This window comes from Pseudonaja textilis, chromosome 2, assembly GCF_049901715.1.
Source record: "Pseudonaja textilis isolate UNSWEBS1 chromosome 2, rPseTex1.2, whole genome shotgun sequence".
In the NCBI taxonomy this organism is placed as follows: Eukaryota; Metazoa; Chordata; class Lepidosauria; order Squamata; family Elapidae; genus Pseudonaja; species Pseudonaja textilis.
In genome coordinates, this window is record NC_141991.1 from 175,113,301 (window position 1) to 175,130,973 (window position 17,673).

The following is a 17,673-nucleotide window of genomic DNA, read 5'->3' on the forward strand; positions in this document are numbered from 1 at the left end:
ATTTCTTAACCAACATTCTGCTAAATTTTGGTTCAAATGAATATATTGTACTAAGTCAATATTGTCCAAAATGCTGGGGTACAAATGATTTCCTCTAGTCAATTATATCTGATTTTATTCATGAAGAAAGAATAATAAAGGATTGTGCCAGAATAAAACATTTATCTACCGCATGTGTTTCCTTTTCTACACCTGCAAAAATTCGGCTTCTTGTATGTTCTAACTTTAGGCTATAAATACAACATAAGATATTTCAGTTATATTGAGGGGAAAAATATCCTACAATGTTTCTGTAGCCTCATTGTTTAGTGAAATGCTTACAAATATTTTTTTGTCTCCGATTCAGTCATGTCTATTCTTCAGGACTGTCTGGACAAGAAGAGTGCAGGTTTTTTTGGCAAGCTTTTTCAAAAGTGGTTTTGCCATTGCCTCCTTCCTAGAGCTGAGAGGTAGTGACTGGCCCAAAGTCACTCAGTTGGCTTTATGCCTAAGGAGACTAGAACTCCCGGTTTCTGGTGTGATGCCTTAACCACCACACCAAACTGGCTTTCACATTTAAGAAACAAAACCATCGTATATGAACCATGTATTTAACCACACATACACATGTGAACATGTTTTATTTCCACTTTCTGTGTTACAGTTTGACAGTAGACAGCAGTCAGTATTTTTAAAAAGTTATTATGCTAAAATACTATCGTATCTGAGGCAATCTTGGCAGGACATTTGATTGTTAATCTCTGAGCATTTCCAGAGAAGTAAAACCCCTTAACAAAATACCTGATTCTATTAGTGTAGAGATACAAAGCTGGGCTTCAAAAAATATAGATGACTGATAAATGGAAGAAGAGAGAGAGACAGAAAACATTAACTTTCCTCTATCATCTTTTGGTTATTAGTCTTTTGCACTACAAAAGTGTTACATTTAATTATTGAAACATATGAAAAAAATGTAAAAGGCACTTGTGTTTCCAAGCATTAATAACATAACAAAAAAAAAACCCTCACCAAAGGTAATACTGTTATTTTTAAAAATTGCACTCATGTAATTTTTTTTTAAATATTAACAAAACAGCTGAGTCTTCCTGCATGTTATTAAATTTCTTGCTTATAGCGTCTTCAGTTTAGAAATACATAGACATCTCAGAAAAAACAAAATGGTGATGTTTTCTAAATTAAAATAGAAATACTAATGGTCTAATTAAAAAATCAGTGTTTTTAACATCAGTTGATGATCTATTAACTCTTGTCATATGTGCTGTGATTACAGCAAATATTTGCTTTAATCAATAATAGTCTTTAATTCCAAGCAAAACAGGTTAGGACTGGTTCAGTTATTATGCAAATATTATCCATCTGGAAAATTACATATGAAATCAAAATATGTTAAATAAGAGACGTGATCTTCAACAGCAAAGCATTACATATTTATTGAAAGTTCAGCTGATACCAATTTCCCCCATTTTCAAAGTTTGGAATTGAATTGAGCCATCAGTTTTTCCAACCTGATTGCTAAGGCAACATCTCCCCTGATTGTCAGCTTTCCAGACATGAAAGCCATCGTTGGCTTTAATTTGCCTGGGGGAGGGGAAAAGGATAAAACACATTAAGCCATCATAAACATTTGAAATATCTCCCTCCCTGAACCCTTCTATTGAACTTATTAATAGAAACTGGGTGGTTTTTCAGTAAATACGTCTTCTTAGCTTAAACAACAACATTAAGAATCTCTTAATATAAGATTCTATATTTTTTTGTTTACTACCAAAATGACCTAAAAGGATATATGGTCTTTCAAGTTCCCCAGAAGAATTCAAGATCTCTCCCTCCCCCCCTCCTCCCTCCCTTCCCCCCCCCCCCTCTCTCTCACACACACACACACAAAAGCAAGAAGCATGAAACTCTAAATATCAGGCCATTCAGCTAGTCAAAGTTAAACTTCTGCTTTAATTTTTAAAGTTTCCTCTTTCTTCCTTTTTTTATATTTATAGGAACATGTTGCCTAAAAATGACCTCCAAAGATCCTTGAAAGCTTAGATAGTCAACCCTGCTATGTCCTTTTAGTTGCTTTTAATAAAAATATCACTAAAGTTTGAACTGATGTTCTCTACCTCCCTGTAGGGATCAACATGGCTGTAATTGTTTTTTATTAAAATCATCATTTCCTTAAGATCTCAGGCAAATAGCACATGAAGAGGACACAAAAGATGTACACTATAACTATTCCCTCTATTTTTCAATGAAAGGTCTCTGAAACAAGCATTTTGTGTTTTCAATTAAACAAAACTTCAACCATATTTAGTCAAGGAAAATACAGTAATCTGATTTGCATATTTTGTTAAATCGGAGTTTATCTGTAAACACTTACACTTGGCCGAGTTTGCCAAAGATAAACCAAAATTAAATACAGCACCTTGTAACTTAGCACAATGGTGTCAACTACCCAAAACCTGTGCCAAAACTGAGCACAAATCCAAAAATCCAGTAATCCAATTACAATCTAGTAATCCAATTGCTTATGATCTTTGACAGCTTGAACTCCTCTTCCGATCCAGGCAGGGATCCATTCTTAGGTTACCTTGCCCTGATGGAGGATACACAAAACATTTTCCACAGAAAGTTCCTATATCCTCCATGCTGAGATTAGTGTCATGAGAAACATAATATTCCAGATTAGAAGGTTACAGTGATATGGTGCTGTCAGAAACCGATGAACTAGAATTAGATCTTAGGCAGGGAAGAGTTTCATTGCTAATAAGAGAAAGAGGATCTCTGAAGTTGCGATTGACTTGGTAATGGGCACCTCCACAATTCAGAAGGATAGTACTCAATGCAACTACTTGCCTCTGCAATTTGATGCCAATTTATTTCCCTCCTCCAGACTGAAAGATTAAGAATTCTAGAACCTTGCTCATTTTTCTTCTATATTCATCTCCTGCACCACCTTTGAAATGTGGGGCAGTGTGTGTGTGTGTGTGTGTGTGTGTGTGTGTGTGTGTGTTAACAAGTAGATTTTTGTGGTGGCAGAGTGCCTTAAGAAGATAGTTTGAGTCATCAAGTTAAGGCCCTTGGGATAGGAAATCTGAGCATGTCAATGCTGAAGGACCACTTCTCTCCCCTAGAAAACTTATTCAGAGACTGAAGTAGGTTGTCAACTAAAAAGATACTCTTTGGTCTTTTTAGCTGCCAGAAAAGGGGAGAGGGGAAAACAAGGCATTCTTGAAATACCTAGATAACGATCCCAGCAGCCCAAAGTTGACGGAGCATAAGGAGATTATTGGACAGCATGATGGATGACTCTTGGAGATGGATGTGTCCCATTGGAGAAGTCACATCCAGGGGGTGGGGGGAAGACCAGGGTCAAGGGGGAAACGTATGATGTAATTTAGTATTGGCTGCATCCAGCTTACGCCAACATGGCCACTCCTAATAAATCAATTGCTTTTCTCTGAGATGCGGCTAGAGACTTTTGATTTGAATGAGGGTGGATTTGTTGGAGCCCTAACATAAGTGTCTTCCCAAATATTTCTTCTTTCTTGTTAAGGATTAACTATGATCTGTTGGTTTCAAACGATTTACCTTCAACTGAAGGAGGGTAACTTTTTTTAAAACCTTAAGTCCTGTCTGTGACCCTGAGGATGTTGGGTACAAAAGTAGAACATCGGTTAAAAATGAAGTTGGTGTCAGCTTTGAGTAACTAGAGCAGCATTGTGTTTTGAAGTGAGTATTCCCCTCCCATTATATCTCAATTTGAACTCCTGTGCATCATTAATTAATTGTGAAAGGTTAGCATAGGTTTTGAATAGAAACTAAAAGCTGAGTTTGGTACCACCCAGTACAACTTCAGATTACCTCCATCAATTGAGCACAAAATTCAATACTATTCCCGCTGTCTCTAAAAATAGGAACCATTTCAAAAAGCAATAATCCAAATGAAGGATTCAGGGGGGGGGCGGGGAATCTGATTAAACAAGGGTAAACATTTTCAAGCTACCTACCTGAAAACATTTTTACAAAGTCACTACCAGACATGTTCATAATCACATCGACCTTTCCAGGTGCCTCACCAATTCCTGCACTGCCGCCTTTGTTCTTAAGATCAATGTACCATGTTCCTCCTTCTTCACCTAAAACAAGAATAACAATCCATGTATACGAGATAAATTAGTGGCATTTTTCTTTCATTTACAAGCTCAATATAACATTTGAACTGCAATTTTCACTGAAATATCTGTAAAAAAAGAAGAGAGAGAGAGAGAACACAACTAAAAGCCAATTGCATGTGATCCTACTTCTGTTAGTAATGATTTCAATAGCTCTTAAATCACTTTCAACTCCATCTTTTGATTTGATTTCCCATGCAATTTAGATGCTCTTCCTCTCAATTTCAGGGTGTGTTATACAAGCTTTTCAGCAACTTAGCAACAGTATTATTTTAAAAAGCTGGTGTCATATAAACTTTGATCCAAATTCAGTCATGCAGGGCAGGTGCACATACATCAGTGCAATCTAAGTCAGTTAATTAGTCAAGGACTACTGATTTCAGGTAGTCCTCATTTAGCAATTGCTTCATTTAGCAACTGCTGCAACCTCCCATGCATCCTCCTTGACTTGCACCTCTCTTCCACTTGCTCTACTGAAACCACATGGTTCTCTTGCACAACCTTCTCTCTCTCTCTCTCTCTCCCATCCATGCTGCCCTGCATGCCTTCCCTGACCTAGGTGTAACATAGGTTACTCCCATGTACCCTTCCCAACCAACGCTACCCCCCGCCCCCATGCAATGTCCCCGGCTTGGCCAGTACCTCTCATATACTCTTAAGCGCTTCTAACCGCCCTTCCCTACCTGCATCCTCTAAAACCGCTGGACATCCCTCACACAGACCCATGACCATCATGCAACCTTCTTGAACTGCTCCACTTCCCCACATGCCCTATTGACCTAAACAGCATATCTCACACCCACCCACTCACCCTTTCAAATCTGCACAGCACCTCTCGTTTACCTCCATTACACCCCAATTCCTGACCTACACCCCACCACATCCCCTTGCTCCCTTCCCCACCTGGTGGCTATATACCTGCCTGTTGGCCTTGAACCTGCAGCTTTCTGCCGGCTTCCCCTGAATTTCTCCTTGCTAGCTTACTGCAAGCAAACTAAATGGGGAAGTTGGCAGGAAGTCAGATGTCATGCCTGCTCCCACTGCATTTTGCCTACGTGTGGTCTTTCTGTTTCTCTGTTCAATTAAGGAAGTATGTCTGAAATGACCCAACAGGACACAGATTGTTTAGTGCGTTCCAAGTTGCTTGATTACATGAGGCCATCTAGTGCAATGCAATGTCTTAAAATGTGTATAGAATCCTTACCGGATAATTCAAACTGATAAACTCCTTGAGTTGCCTTTACAATATCTTCATTTATCATTCCTTTTATAAGTTTAAATGTTTCTGCTACAGGCCCTGCTGGTTTATCTGCAGAGAAGTGTACATGTGGTTTGTCTCTATCAGGTCCTTCGGCCTTTGTTTTATCAGGACCTTCATTTTTCACAATATCTTGTTTTTTTTCTTCTTTGAAGGTTGGAGAAGCTCCTGTAGGACCATCAGCAAGAAGAAAAATTAGTGCTTGTGTTTTAGTAAAGGGTGATTTAAAATCTCCAGAGAGACCTATTCTTAATTCAGCCTGATTCTACCATTCTGTATTCAGAACCAAGATTTTCTTCTCATTTTCAAGAGTTTTCTTAGAATTTCTACTGAACAAAAGAAAAAAAGATCGGCAATCATAAAAACTATCACCCATGAATAAACTAATTAAAGATAGTCTATGGATACTATATACTAGCTTGACAACAATGAAAGCATATTGTTTATTTACAATTAAAATAAACAAGATACAGAGTTATGCCAGTTTTACTTAATCAACCAATGAGCCATAATTAGCCACAAAAAATACTTTGTCCTACATTCATTCATTCATTCATTTATTTAGCATAGAGTGATGTTACATTAGCCAGGACAGGAGACTACAATGCTAATTCTGATTAGTAGTTTGGCTGTCTGCTAGCCTTGCTTGGTTCATGCCTGCACACTTTCCAAGGTGTGCCACAGGGTGTATGCTAGCTCTGCATCAGACAGAAAGCCACCTCACAAACAGGCATCGCAACCGAGAAGGTCCAGCGCCAGCAGGAGTCTAACTATCCACACAAAATACCAACTTATCTCCTCATCGAAGTGGCAAATATTTATCTACTCGCATAGAACTGCTAGGTGGGCAGAACTGAGGCAAGTGACAGGAGCTCACCATGCCACCCACCGCTAGGACTCAAACCCCTGGAGCAAAGACCATCTCCAGTGTCATCAATAACAATAGCAAAAGCACTTAGATTTATATACCGCTTCATAGTGCTTTACAGCTCTCTCTAAGCAGTTTACAGAGTCAGCAAATTGCCCCCAACAATCTGGGTCCTCATTTTACCCACCTCAGAAGGATGGAAGGCTGAGTCAACCTTGTGCCTGGTGAGATTCAAACAACCGAACTGATGACAATCCGGAGTCAGCAGAATTAGCCTGCAGTATTGTGCCACCATGGCTCTTGTACATATTCTACAAAACTATATTGTCTGAACTAACACATTATCCTAATATAAAAACCAAACAAACTACATTATGGTTTATTGTGATTCATGAATCCAACCACTGGGTTGTCTCCAAATGAGTTTGGTCAATAACCAAAATCTTGATAGAACCAATCCATTTTTCCCAGTCTTGCAGACTTTACATGTTCTGTAAAAAAATTCCAGAATTCTTTCCGGAATTGATCTGGAGAAAAATGAAAATTATGAGGGACAGCGGGAGGCCTCTCCCACTTCCCCCTCTTCAATCCTGGGCTAACCAATGATAGAGACAAAGTAGTTTCTCACCTTGGGCTTCCATTTTCATTGCTATTGTATCAGGATCCACGTCTAAAAAAAAATCTGGTATCAAAGGATAACCTAAAAGGCAAATAGAAATTATAGTGTTTTTTTTAAAAAAAAAGATTTATCCTTCATATGATAATATCAAACTATTAATTTAAATCCGATGTGGCAAATTTTGGTGCTATTTAAAGCAAATGCACAAATGCAATCATACATCCACGTACATCTTTAAATATTTGCAAAGATCCATTTCAGAAACCAGAATGGGCTATGATTTCCAAATGTAAACACACATACAGGCTATGGAACCCACTAGTGCATCAGAATTATTTCTCAGACCAATTGTCTAAGACACAGAATTTCATGGGAGAGATGGAACAGTTTGAGGAAAACTTGCTGGGTGTTAGCAATACAACTTCATTTACAGCCATCTGCAGCATCTTGCGGTCATATAACCAGATTTTGCTGACAATTGACACTTTGGTTTTTCAGCGAAACTGTTGTGGCCCACTACCAGGCTGTGGCCTATTTGGAATTGGGTTGCGCAAGCAGCAGGCCAGCACATGAGCAGCTCAACTGCATGAGTGCTGGGCTGGCACACATGCATGCGCAGCTCCACTTGCAGTCGAGCTGTGTGCACTTGGACAAGGGCTCATGCTCATGTGAGTGAACTGTGCACGCATGTGTGCCTTGCGCACCCAGTTCCCGTCTCCCCTGCAGCCGGGCTGCCAAGCTGCAAAAATGGGGGACCATTTCCACAGTGAATGGGTTTAATGACTACTTTTGTTTAAAGATTGTGGCATTTGTTTAATGACCACTGCAAAAACAGGGGTGGGCTTCAAAAATTTTAGCAAAGGGTTCTCTGCCCGGTTGCTGGGTGGGTGTGGCCATGGTGGGCGTAGCTTAGTTGGCCTCCTGCACCATGGCAGGGAGGGGGGCGTTTTTGCCCACCCCGGGCTCCGGAGGCTCTCTGGAAACTGAAAACAGGCCCATTTCCGGCCTTCTCGAACTTCCAGGAGGCCTGTTTTTCGCTGTCCCCGAGCCTCCAGGTGTGCCCTGCCCTTAATTACATCCAAAATGGGCCTCATGGGGGACTCCTGGGAGGGGAGGGGTGGCCCGCGGAGGCCCAATCGGAGCGTCGGAGGGGCAGATTCACCCCTCAGAAGCTCTGTTTCTATCTGCAACATGCAGGACAAATGTTGCAGACCCTCTGTGGTTGTTTGTAAGGGCAAACAACTGCCGTGGTGCTGCAAGATTCATAGTTTCAGGACTTGTTCATAAACGCAAGGGGGTGCTTATCGCGTAACTTCGAACATTCTCTAAGGGAACACTCATAACCCGGAGATTACCTGTAGAGGGAGATATGGTCTTGTTTGTGATTTTATATACAGACACACCCATACATAAAACCCTGTTCCCAAGGGGTTTCCCCAATATTTCCCAAAGTAAAATGGGTAGATGACATAGGAATGGCTGAAATACAGGTAGTCCTCGATGTACGGCCACAATCGAGTCCAAAATTTCTGTTGCTGAGCAAGACAGTTGTTAAGTGAATTTTGCCCCATTTTACAACCTTTCCTGCCACAGCTGTTAAGGGATTAAGTGAATCCCTGCGGTTGTTAAGCTAGTAACATGGTTGTATAATGAATCTGGCTTCCGCACTGACTTTGCTTGTCAGAAGGTTGCAAAACATGATCACATGACCCCTCCCGGGACACTGCAACTGTCAGAAATATGAGCCAGTGGCCAAGCGTCTGAATTTTGATCATGGGACCATGGGGGACCATGCAAAGTTATCCCTTTTTTCCAGTGCCGTTGTAATTTTGAACGGTTACTAAGCAAACTGGTGGAAGTCGAGGGCTACCTGTAACTAAAAGTCTTTTTTTGGGGGGGGGGGGAGTAAATTGAAAATATTGTTATAATCAAGGTAACACAACTAGAAATGTATTAGGCTGGGTCAATGGTGGTATTTGACCAGTTCAGCCCGGTTCTGGCGAGCCCGTAGGAGCGATGAGCAGCAGAGACCAAACCGGTTCTCTCCGCCACTCTGCTGTTGGGCCCACTCACATGCCCGGGCTCCCATACTCACTTTTATCCGCTGAATTTGAAGGGCAGCTGCTTTGCGTGGCACAGAATAGCGCCGCACGGCATCTGCTGAAGCAACCGGGATCATGCAGGCTCGCAGGAGGCAAGTTAGAATGCCTCTGTGCCAGCGCAAAGGGCGCGTTTGGTGCACGCGTGCACGCAAAGTGTGTGCATGCGTGCAAAGTGCGCCCACCAAGCCACGCCCACTGAACCGGTGGCAACAATATTTGAATCCCACCACTGGACTGGGTACAGACTTAGCAATATATATAAGTAGAACAACTGAAATCAGTGTAATTTATGTTAGCAATTATGTGTCAGTTAGGGGTCTGACATATAATTTGTAGTCATTTTGGTGTAGTACACAATTCAATGTGTTAAAAATTACATCCACATTACCTGGAGCGACTGCATATACATCGAAGTTCTTAATCCCTTCTTCTCTCAATAAAACCTCATCAATAATGAAGTTCCCGGTGAAACTTTTTGGCTTTGATAAAATACAATAAGCAGCATCTGCTAAAATGTCTGTTTTCCTGCATTGTTTTTCCACATTAGCTCCTCCCAGCATATCCATCGCAGAGGTGTATATAGCTAAAAACACAGAAGAATGAAGGGGTTGATTTAATAATGATTTTTTTGATAGTTTCGGAGGTACCTGGCTCAGCAGTAGTAACTGTGAGAGGGATCTTGAAGTTCTAGCGGACAACCATTTAAATACAATGAGCTAGCAGGGTGCTGCAGCTGCCAAAAAGACACAATGCAGTCCTAGGCTGCATTAACAGAGGATTAGAGTCAAGATCACGTGAAGTGTTAATACCACTTTATAATGCCTTAGTAAGACCACACATGGACTACTGCATTGAGTTTTGGACACCACGATGTAAATAAGACGTTGAGATTCTAGAGAGAGGACCTCAGAAGGGTGGAAGGCTGACCTTGAGCCAGTCAGGATCGAGCCCCAGACTGTGGGTGGAGTTAGCTTGGAATAATGCATTCTAACCACTGTACCACCATGGCTCTTCTTCCATCAGGTCATGAACAGTCAAATGCAATTGAATGACTGAATGAATGAGATTCTAATCCAGGGGTGGGCAAACTACGGCCTGCGGGCCACATCCAGCCCGTTGGTCTTTTTAATACGGCCCGCCCCTGAAAAAAAAATATTCCCGTCTGAAAAAGAAATCGGGGCCAGCCAAAAGAGACCCCGCGCCACACGCCAAAAAATCGAGCTGGTGCGGTTCTTTAGTTGGGCAGCCCGACGCCCACAGCAGCAACAGGCAGTTCCGCCTGGGCTCTGCTCAGGTGTCTGGCTGGGGCTGTCAGGAGTTGCTACCGCCGGCGCAGCTCTGCACGGCTCCAGTCCCGCGTTGCCTTGGGAAGGGAAAGGCAAAACCAGAAGCTGCTGAGCCTGAGCCTCCGGTGCTGCTGCTGCCGTTGCAAAGCGCCGCCACAGCTCTTCCTTTTTGCCTTTCCCTTCCCGAGGCAACGCAGGACTGGAGCCGTGCTGGCGGTAGCAACTCCTGACTCAGGGAGCCTCCGAGGGGAGAGGAAGGAGGAGAAGAAGGGGGGGAAGGGGGGGCGATTCCCCCCAAAATGATCTGGCCCCTCTGTCAAATTTTAAAAGTCAAGTGAGGCCCCCGAGCCAAAAAGTTTGCCCACCCCTGTTCTAATCCAAACTTAGCACATTAAAAATCAGAAGCAGATCAGTAAAACCTTTTAATAAAAAAAAAAACCTTGTACCTGTTTGAGGCCATAAAGCATTAACAGCAACTTCTCCTCTAAATTCCTCTGCCATTCCCAGCACACACATGGACATCCCGTATTTAGAAATAGTATAGGCTGAAACAAAACACAAAGATTCAGTCCTTTGGAACAGTTGAAAGTTTAATTTCCCTTATATACGCAAGCATAGCGTGCTTAATTTCATTTTTTTAAAAATCCCATTCTGAGGGGAAAGAAAGACAGAAAATGAAGCAGAGACTTCTACTTTACCGTAGAAATAAAAACTGGCTCAGACCCGCTTCTGATATGATCCATCAAGGGTCATCTTATCTGCACTGCTTTCTTTTTGACTTTATTGGAATAATGTAAACAGAATGTTATCCCATAAATCAAAGGTTCCCCAACTTTTCCAGCTTGGCGGACCGGGGTGGGGGTGGGGGTGGTGATGGGGATAGTTCCGCGTGAGTGTCTCGCAAGCGCACACATAGCTCCATTTGCACAAGCGGCATGCACATATGCCCTCCGCTTACGCAAATGGAGTGTGCATGCGCACATTCGCACAAGTAAGGGTGCGTGTGTGCATGCGCAAGCCCGCTGTTTCTGTGGCCTGCCTACAAACAGCTCACAGCCCACTAGCGGCCTGCATCCAGAGGTTGGGAACCCCTGCCATAAATAGCAATAGCAACAGCACTTAAGACTCATATGCCACTTTACAATGCTTTGCAACCCTCTCTCAGCAATTTAGTGTCAGCACATGGCCCCCAGCAATCTGGATCCTCAACGGATGTTCCTTGATATGCAAGTCTCGAAGAAATGACCAGCTAGCCTACAAAGGGAACTTAACCCTTGACACTGGAGACCAGTTTTGTAGCTGCAGTTTCAGGGAGTCCTCAACTTATGACCGGTTGCTTAGCAACCATTCAAAGTTACAACAGAAACTGGAAATCTACTTATGATCAGAATTCAAAGTCTCAGTGGCTGGGGGCCCCCCTGCACACATCATGATTGCATTTGACCACATCATGATTGGCAACTGGACCACATTGATGGCGGTTTGCAGCAGCATCCCAGTCACATAAATGTGATTCACAACATTGTGGCCAGAAACTGGCGCTTACTTCTGGTTTCTAATAAAAACCCCACATTGAACAATGGGTTCACTTAATAACCGCCCCTTTTGTTTAACCGCTATAAAAAAAAAGATGGTAAAGTTTGGCACATGCAATGACTCACTTAATGAACACCATAGCTTATGTTCATAATTTCAGGCTCAATTATGGCCATAAGTCAAGGACTACCTGTAATAGCTAGGCGCTAAATAGGCTGCCGAGTTGACTGCATTGGCACATAGAGAGAGACTACACCCGAGAGGATTTGGGAGCAGATGATAACTATCACTGAGCACAAGCACACATACTCACAATTCCTTTTTGGGATAAGCAGCATTATGAAAAGTACAAATAAGCAAGTAAGAAACAATAAGCCACCAAAATGAACGTATCGGATAAGAAAAAGAGAAAAAAAAAAGGAAACATAGCTAAACCTAATTTACACCACACCATTTGGTATAATGTTCTGTTCTTTTCTCGGATCGCGAAACATTCCTGCGTTCAACATGTCTCTACACTACTTCATGCATTTCCTTTTGCTCTTCTCTCGCTTGGTAGATTTCACTGACTTCCTCTTTCTCACTCTTTTCCCCTTCTTTTGACCTTTCCTTTGTCTACATGTAGCCAATGGAAATTGGGACCGGAATTACAATCACTAAGTCAGGGGTCCCCAACTCCTAACCCGGGCCCGTAGACTCACACTGCTCTGCGACATACCAGAAACTGGGCCACACAAACCAGCAAGGCCCCATTTGTGGGATGCATGCGGCCCATGAAACCACGCCCCTTCCGCATGCTCCATTCGTGCTAGCAATCATGAAAAGAGGAGGCATAAATCCCTTCTGGGTGACCTTGAGCCAGTCTCCCTCCCTCCCTCCCCCTCTCTCTCTCTCTCTCTCTCTGCCCTACGAACGACATAGCGGCCAACAATTTCCAAAAACCCTTGTCAAGAAATCTTCAGGGACATGTCCAGGCAGTAGCCAGGAGTCAATACAGACTGAAATCCACCCACATCTCCTAGATACATATCTTGCCTAGATATCGTTCTAGTTAGTATAATCTTTCTTGAAATTAGGTAAACACATATCATAACGCTGCTGCTGATGCAATTACATCAGCAAGTAATCCAGCTTTAAAAGTAGTTTGCCATTTATCTTTGAAAATAACATGAACATTAACATGACAGCTTAACCAATCCTATCAGTGAAAGGAAGGCAGCTGGAGCTTCCTCCTAGATCATTAATTGGATTGCTTTGGGTATTTCTAAATTACAATGCCATAGTACATGGTCGAGCCATTCCATACAGGGGAAAAAACCCCCACATCTTCTGACCTTTTGATTATGAAATTAAATCTCACTGGTGACTTTATAGTCTCTGCAAACAATATTCCACATATAAGAGATAATGTAAGCATCCAGAAAAGTATTACTGTATATATGCATGGTTAGATAACAAAGGATTGTAAATAAGAGAGAGATTCAAGTTACATATTTTATATTGCAAATATTATATTTTGAATGTTAAAAGCTGCTTTGCAGAAATCTCGAATACAAAGTTACAACGGTAATAAAAGAACAAACAAACCGCATTGGGTATAAATTCTTGCACAGAGATTACGTCACCTGAACCAGTAACAAGAAACTGTCATAATACAACAGTGATATGACTGCCTCCTTACCCAGCCTTGTCACTTGAGATGCAGGAGGGAGAAACTAGTTAGGAACTTTCAGGCAAAACCTGGAATTGCAGCAGCTAGAACAACTTCCTCAGTTAAAGGCCAATAAAATGAGAAATTCCTTTCTGAAAGGGATCAAATTTCAACATGAAATGGAGTCCCAAGAGGCAGATGAATGTCATGAACTAATAGCGGCCATTTCTGATGTCCTTCAAGCTCTGAAATTGAAAGAAGAGCTTGCCCTTGACAGCCTTCATGGATGAGACTTCTGAAGATGTAATATGTTCACTGTCAAGAAAAACCTGCAGAAAACCTGCCTATGACATGGGTTCACCAAAGAAGAATTTTATATACCTCCTCCCCCCTATAAGCCAACTATGAATACAATGCAAAATAGTAAATAAGATGTAATTATATTAGATCTTCAACAGCAAAGACAAAGGATAAGGGAAAAATCAGCAGCAAAGAGGAAGCATAAGGGAAAAATCCATCCACCTTTTACTTTATGTTCGGAAACTGAGATTAAATGGAGGAGATGTTAGTGTGAACACAAAGCACAGAAACCAAGTACCAACTGCTTTACAATCTTAGCCACTGTTAGATGTCAAAAATCAGATGCACACCTGAAGGTTCAATTGAATTGGTTTACTGCTAGCAATAGCACTTACGTAGCATTTCACAGTAGTTTACAGCACTCTCTAAGCACTTTACAGAGTCAGCATATTGTCCCCAACAATCTGGATCCTCATTTTACCCACCTCAGAAGGATGAAAAACTGAGTCAACCTTGAACCAGACAGGATCGAACTGCTGGCAGTGAGCAGAGTCAGCCTGCTCCACCTGGGGTCTGCTAAAAATCTATGCAGAATCTTCTCAACTAACAATCAGTACCTGGCTAGATAAGGGTCAACAGCACTCAAGGGGGATTGGACTTAGTATATTTGTGGTTACGTAATGACTCTAAACTGATCCTTTTTTTTTCTTTCTTCCTGGCTCTGCCATTACTTTTCTTACAGCAACTTCTAGATTCTCAGCAAGGATTTTGTTAGCTAGGGAACTCTGGGAACACATGTACAAACAGCTTCAATTATGCAATCACAGTTGCCTTCTTGAAGTCTTTATCACCCCACACCCATGTATATAGCTGCTTCCTTCATATAGAAAAAAATTACTATCAGTGAGCAGTAAAAGTTTACTTACCACAATGATTTTTGAACCAGATAGGATTTAAATTGATGGGTGGGCTGATATTAAGGATGTGACCGATCTTACTCTTTCTCAAATAAGGAAGGCACAGTTTAGATCTGAGGATAAAAAAAAACACAAGAAAGATTTGGAATTCTAGTCAGTTTTTACCTTTCTACCACTGCTACTACTCTAGTTCCAGGTTGGAGAAGGATGAATTTAAATTATGCATCTTATTTTTAAAAAATAAATAAACAAATAAAAATAAGCAGATTCATGATAACTGTTATAGTTTACTAATTAGGAAATAATTGCAAAAAGAATTGTTTTAGAAGTTCTTTCTAGGCACGAAAGTAAATAAATAGCACAGACAACAAAAATTTGAGAGCAGAATGAAAACAAGAGAGCATCATTATCCATTTGTGACTATCTTAACAGCAGTAAAACTTCTCACTTCTTTCTTTCCAAAATGTCCCCTGGGATCCATGTGTAAGCAGAAAGAAGAAACACTAATAATATCTTAAGTAAGAGACCTCACTCCCACATAAGGAGGCAACTTCAATATTGTATGTATGTGGGATGTTATTGTAAGTAATTTTCTTTCTATCCTTTCACAATAAAAATGTTGCAATGTATTTGACATGTGTCTAATGTTTGACTTCCCCCAATATTCTCTGCCTATAATTGCATGTGCAAACTTGATCTCCTGCTTCGTTTGGGGAATCAAATCTCTTCTCTGATTCTGTAACCATTTTCCTCATCCATAGAGGTTGTAACATATTTTTGGAGACCATGACAAACAAACCAAAATAAAATAAAATAAGAAAGATTATTGGGGCAGACATAATAGCATTAAATAACAGCACGGCCTAATTGTTGGGAAAGGTCCAGTGCCATGCATGAATCATAGATCTATGAAAAGCAAGCAAGCATACTGCAAACATTTTTCAAGGGAATAGAAATAACAGCCTAACGCAATTTTTTTTTTTCAAAAAAGTTTCTAAGAAAGAGATGGACAGCTGCCTCAACTGCATTGCTGAAAGGAATCTGAGTAAAATTGTGTGAAAGTGCTGAAGATGAATATATTAGTGGATTGTATAAAATTACATTAACACAGTCTTCCTCCTTCTCGTCACATTTTTCGTACTGCAATAACAGGAAAAAGGTCCCTTCCCCAGTTAATATGTTGCAAAACTAAAATAAAATTAATATCCAAGACTCCACAATAAAAGTATCCATGCTCCTCTTTTTTTTTTTTTTTTTGCTTATGATGCATTTTCTTTGTGACTGAACACAACCACAGAGAACGTATTACTAGCGCGCCGCACGCGCACACACATACACACAAAGCTTCCCACACAGAAATATGAACAAAGTTTGGACTGAAATCTTTTCATACAGGGAAGTTATTTTATTTCCCAGATAATTTCTTCGGAGAAAAACTTAGTCAATATGGTAAAGCCAACTGTTTTTCTCACTGATAGGCCAATTAACAATGATTTATAGTTCTTTCATACCAAATTCTTTTCAGACCTGCAACACTTTTTTTAAAAGAAACTACTTCCTTTAAGAATTGTGAAAATATGCCTCATACATTTTGAATGTCTTAAGCAAACAACAATATATTAGAGAGAAAATATTTTTAGAAACTTAGGTGACAACGATATCTTAAAACATCATTCTGAAACCAAGGCCTTCCTTGTATGAACAAAAGATTCCTATTCTTGCTTGTTAAATGCTTCTAACAGCAGTTGTTACACCGGTGAGATTTGTGATACTTTCTTCCCTTCTTCCTCTCTGAAAATCTACTCCAGAGTTAAAAGTTGCACTAAATAGTGGGACACTGGTGGTGTGGTGATGGGCTGCAACAGAAAGGGAAAATCAGCAAAGATAACTTTTCTACAAATCCAGATAGAGCTAGGAAGGAGAAAGAGAAGGGTTCTATCACAATTCGCTGCAACCAACTTGCCATAGCCAAATCACCATGGCCAACTCGCTGCAGGCAAGTTACAAAGAAATTATGGAATAGAATCATTGAAGAAAGGATGCAAGAGGAGGGAGAAAATGAAATGTGAATGACAAAAATTAAAATAATGTTTTGTTTATTTTAAATAATTAAATTGAATTGTTAAATTGTCCTGTGGCAAGTTGTCCCACGGAGAGTTGGCCACGGAGAGTTGGCCGTGATGAGGTGGCCGTAGCGAGTTGGCTATAGCAAGTTGTTCCATTCCGAAGAGGAAGAAAGCTAAGGGTGGGGTCTATTTAGCATTTGTTTGTGAAATTGCCTGGAAATAGCAGGGCTTTAAATGCAAAACATCCTAGAAAAATGACAACTTTTGGACTTTTGACACATGGATGGGTCAAATACAGAAGGCAAAAGAAACACTGCAGCATATAGACTGGCTGATGAAGCCATACAAAGAAAAGGCACCCCATTGTTAATGGAGTTGATTTAGCAATCAGGGTGGCCCTTTTTATCCAGTCATGAAACACAACCATTATATCTGAAAATGATCGTTTCTACAATTCTCTTAAACCTCTGTTTTACTTGTATATTGCCTAAACTTCATGTCTAGTGGTGGAGCAAGGAAGGGTGGAAAGAGTTTGTCCAAAATGTGTTTTCATTTATTTATTGCCAAAATATATTAGTCATCTCGCAGCCACGGTGCAAAGAATGACGAACAAAAATTAGCTAAAAATACATACAGATACACCAAGCGTAAATGAAAGCAATAATTTGACAGCTGTTAACCAGAAAAAAGAGAGTTGATTAACAGGCCATATTGCAGAAAATTAAAAATAAAAGGCTCCCATCAAGAAAAGATCTTTGCCTGGCCTCTAAAAGGCAACAACAGAAAGAACACTAAATCAATGTCTCTGGGAAAAACTACTGTCAAGCTGGAGAGAAATCACTGAAAAACCCCACTTCCATACCGTCCCTTGGTGCCCCCCAGCAGACAGGGAGATCTGGAATAAGGA

General features: G+C 40.8%; 1 protein-coding gene across 1 annotated transcript in view; it reads right to left on the reverse strand.

Moving 5' to 3' along the window:
* Positions 1-603: 603 nt before the first annotated feature.
* HSDL2 (hydroxysteroid dehydrogenase like 2) overlaps positions 604-17,673 on the reverse strand; it is a 36,981-nt gene continuing 19,911 nt past the window's right edge. The window contains exons 5-11 of the mRNA XM_026713404.2: positions 14,710-14,813; positions 10,743-10,841; positions 9,399-9,593; positions 6,918-6,989; positions 5,368-5,589; positions 3,999-4,127; positions 604-1,578 (exon numbers count right to left, since the gene is read on the reverse strand). Of these exons, the coding sequence (XP_026569189.1) occupies positions 1,466-1,578; positions 3,999-4,127; positions 5,368-5,589; positions 6,918-6,989; positions 9,399-9,593; positions 10,743-10,841; positions 14,710-14,813 (934 nt within the window). The 3' untranslated portion in view covers positions 604-1,465. The remainder of the gene's footprint in view (positions 1,579-3,998; positions 4,128-5,367; positions 5,590-6,917; positions 6,990-9,398; positions 9,594-10,742; positions 10,842-14,709; positions 14,814-17,673) is intronic.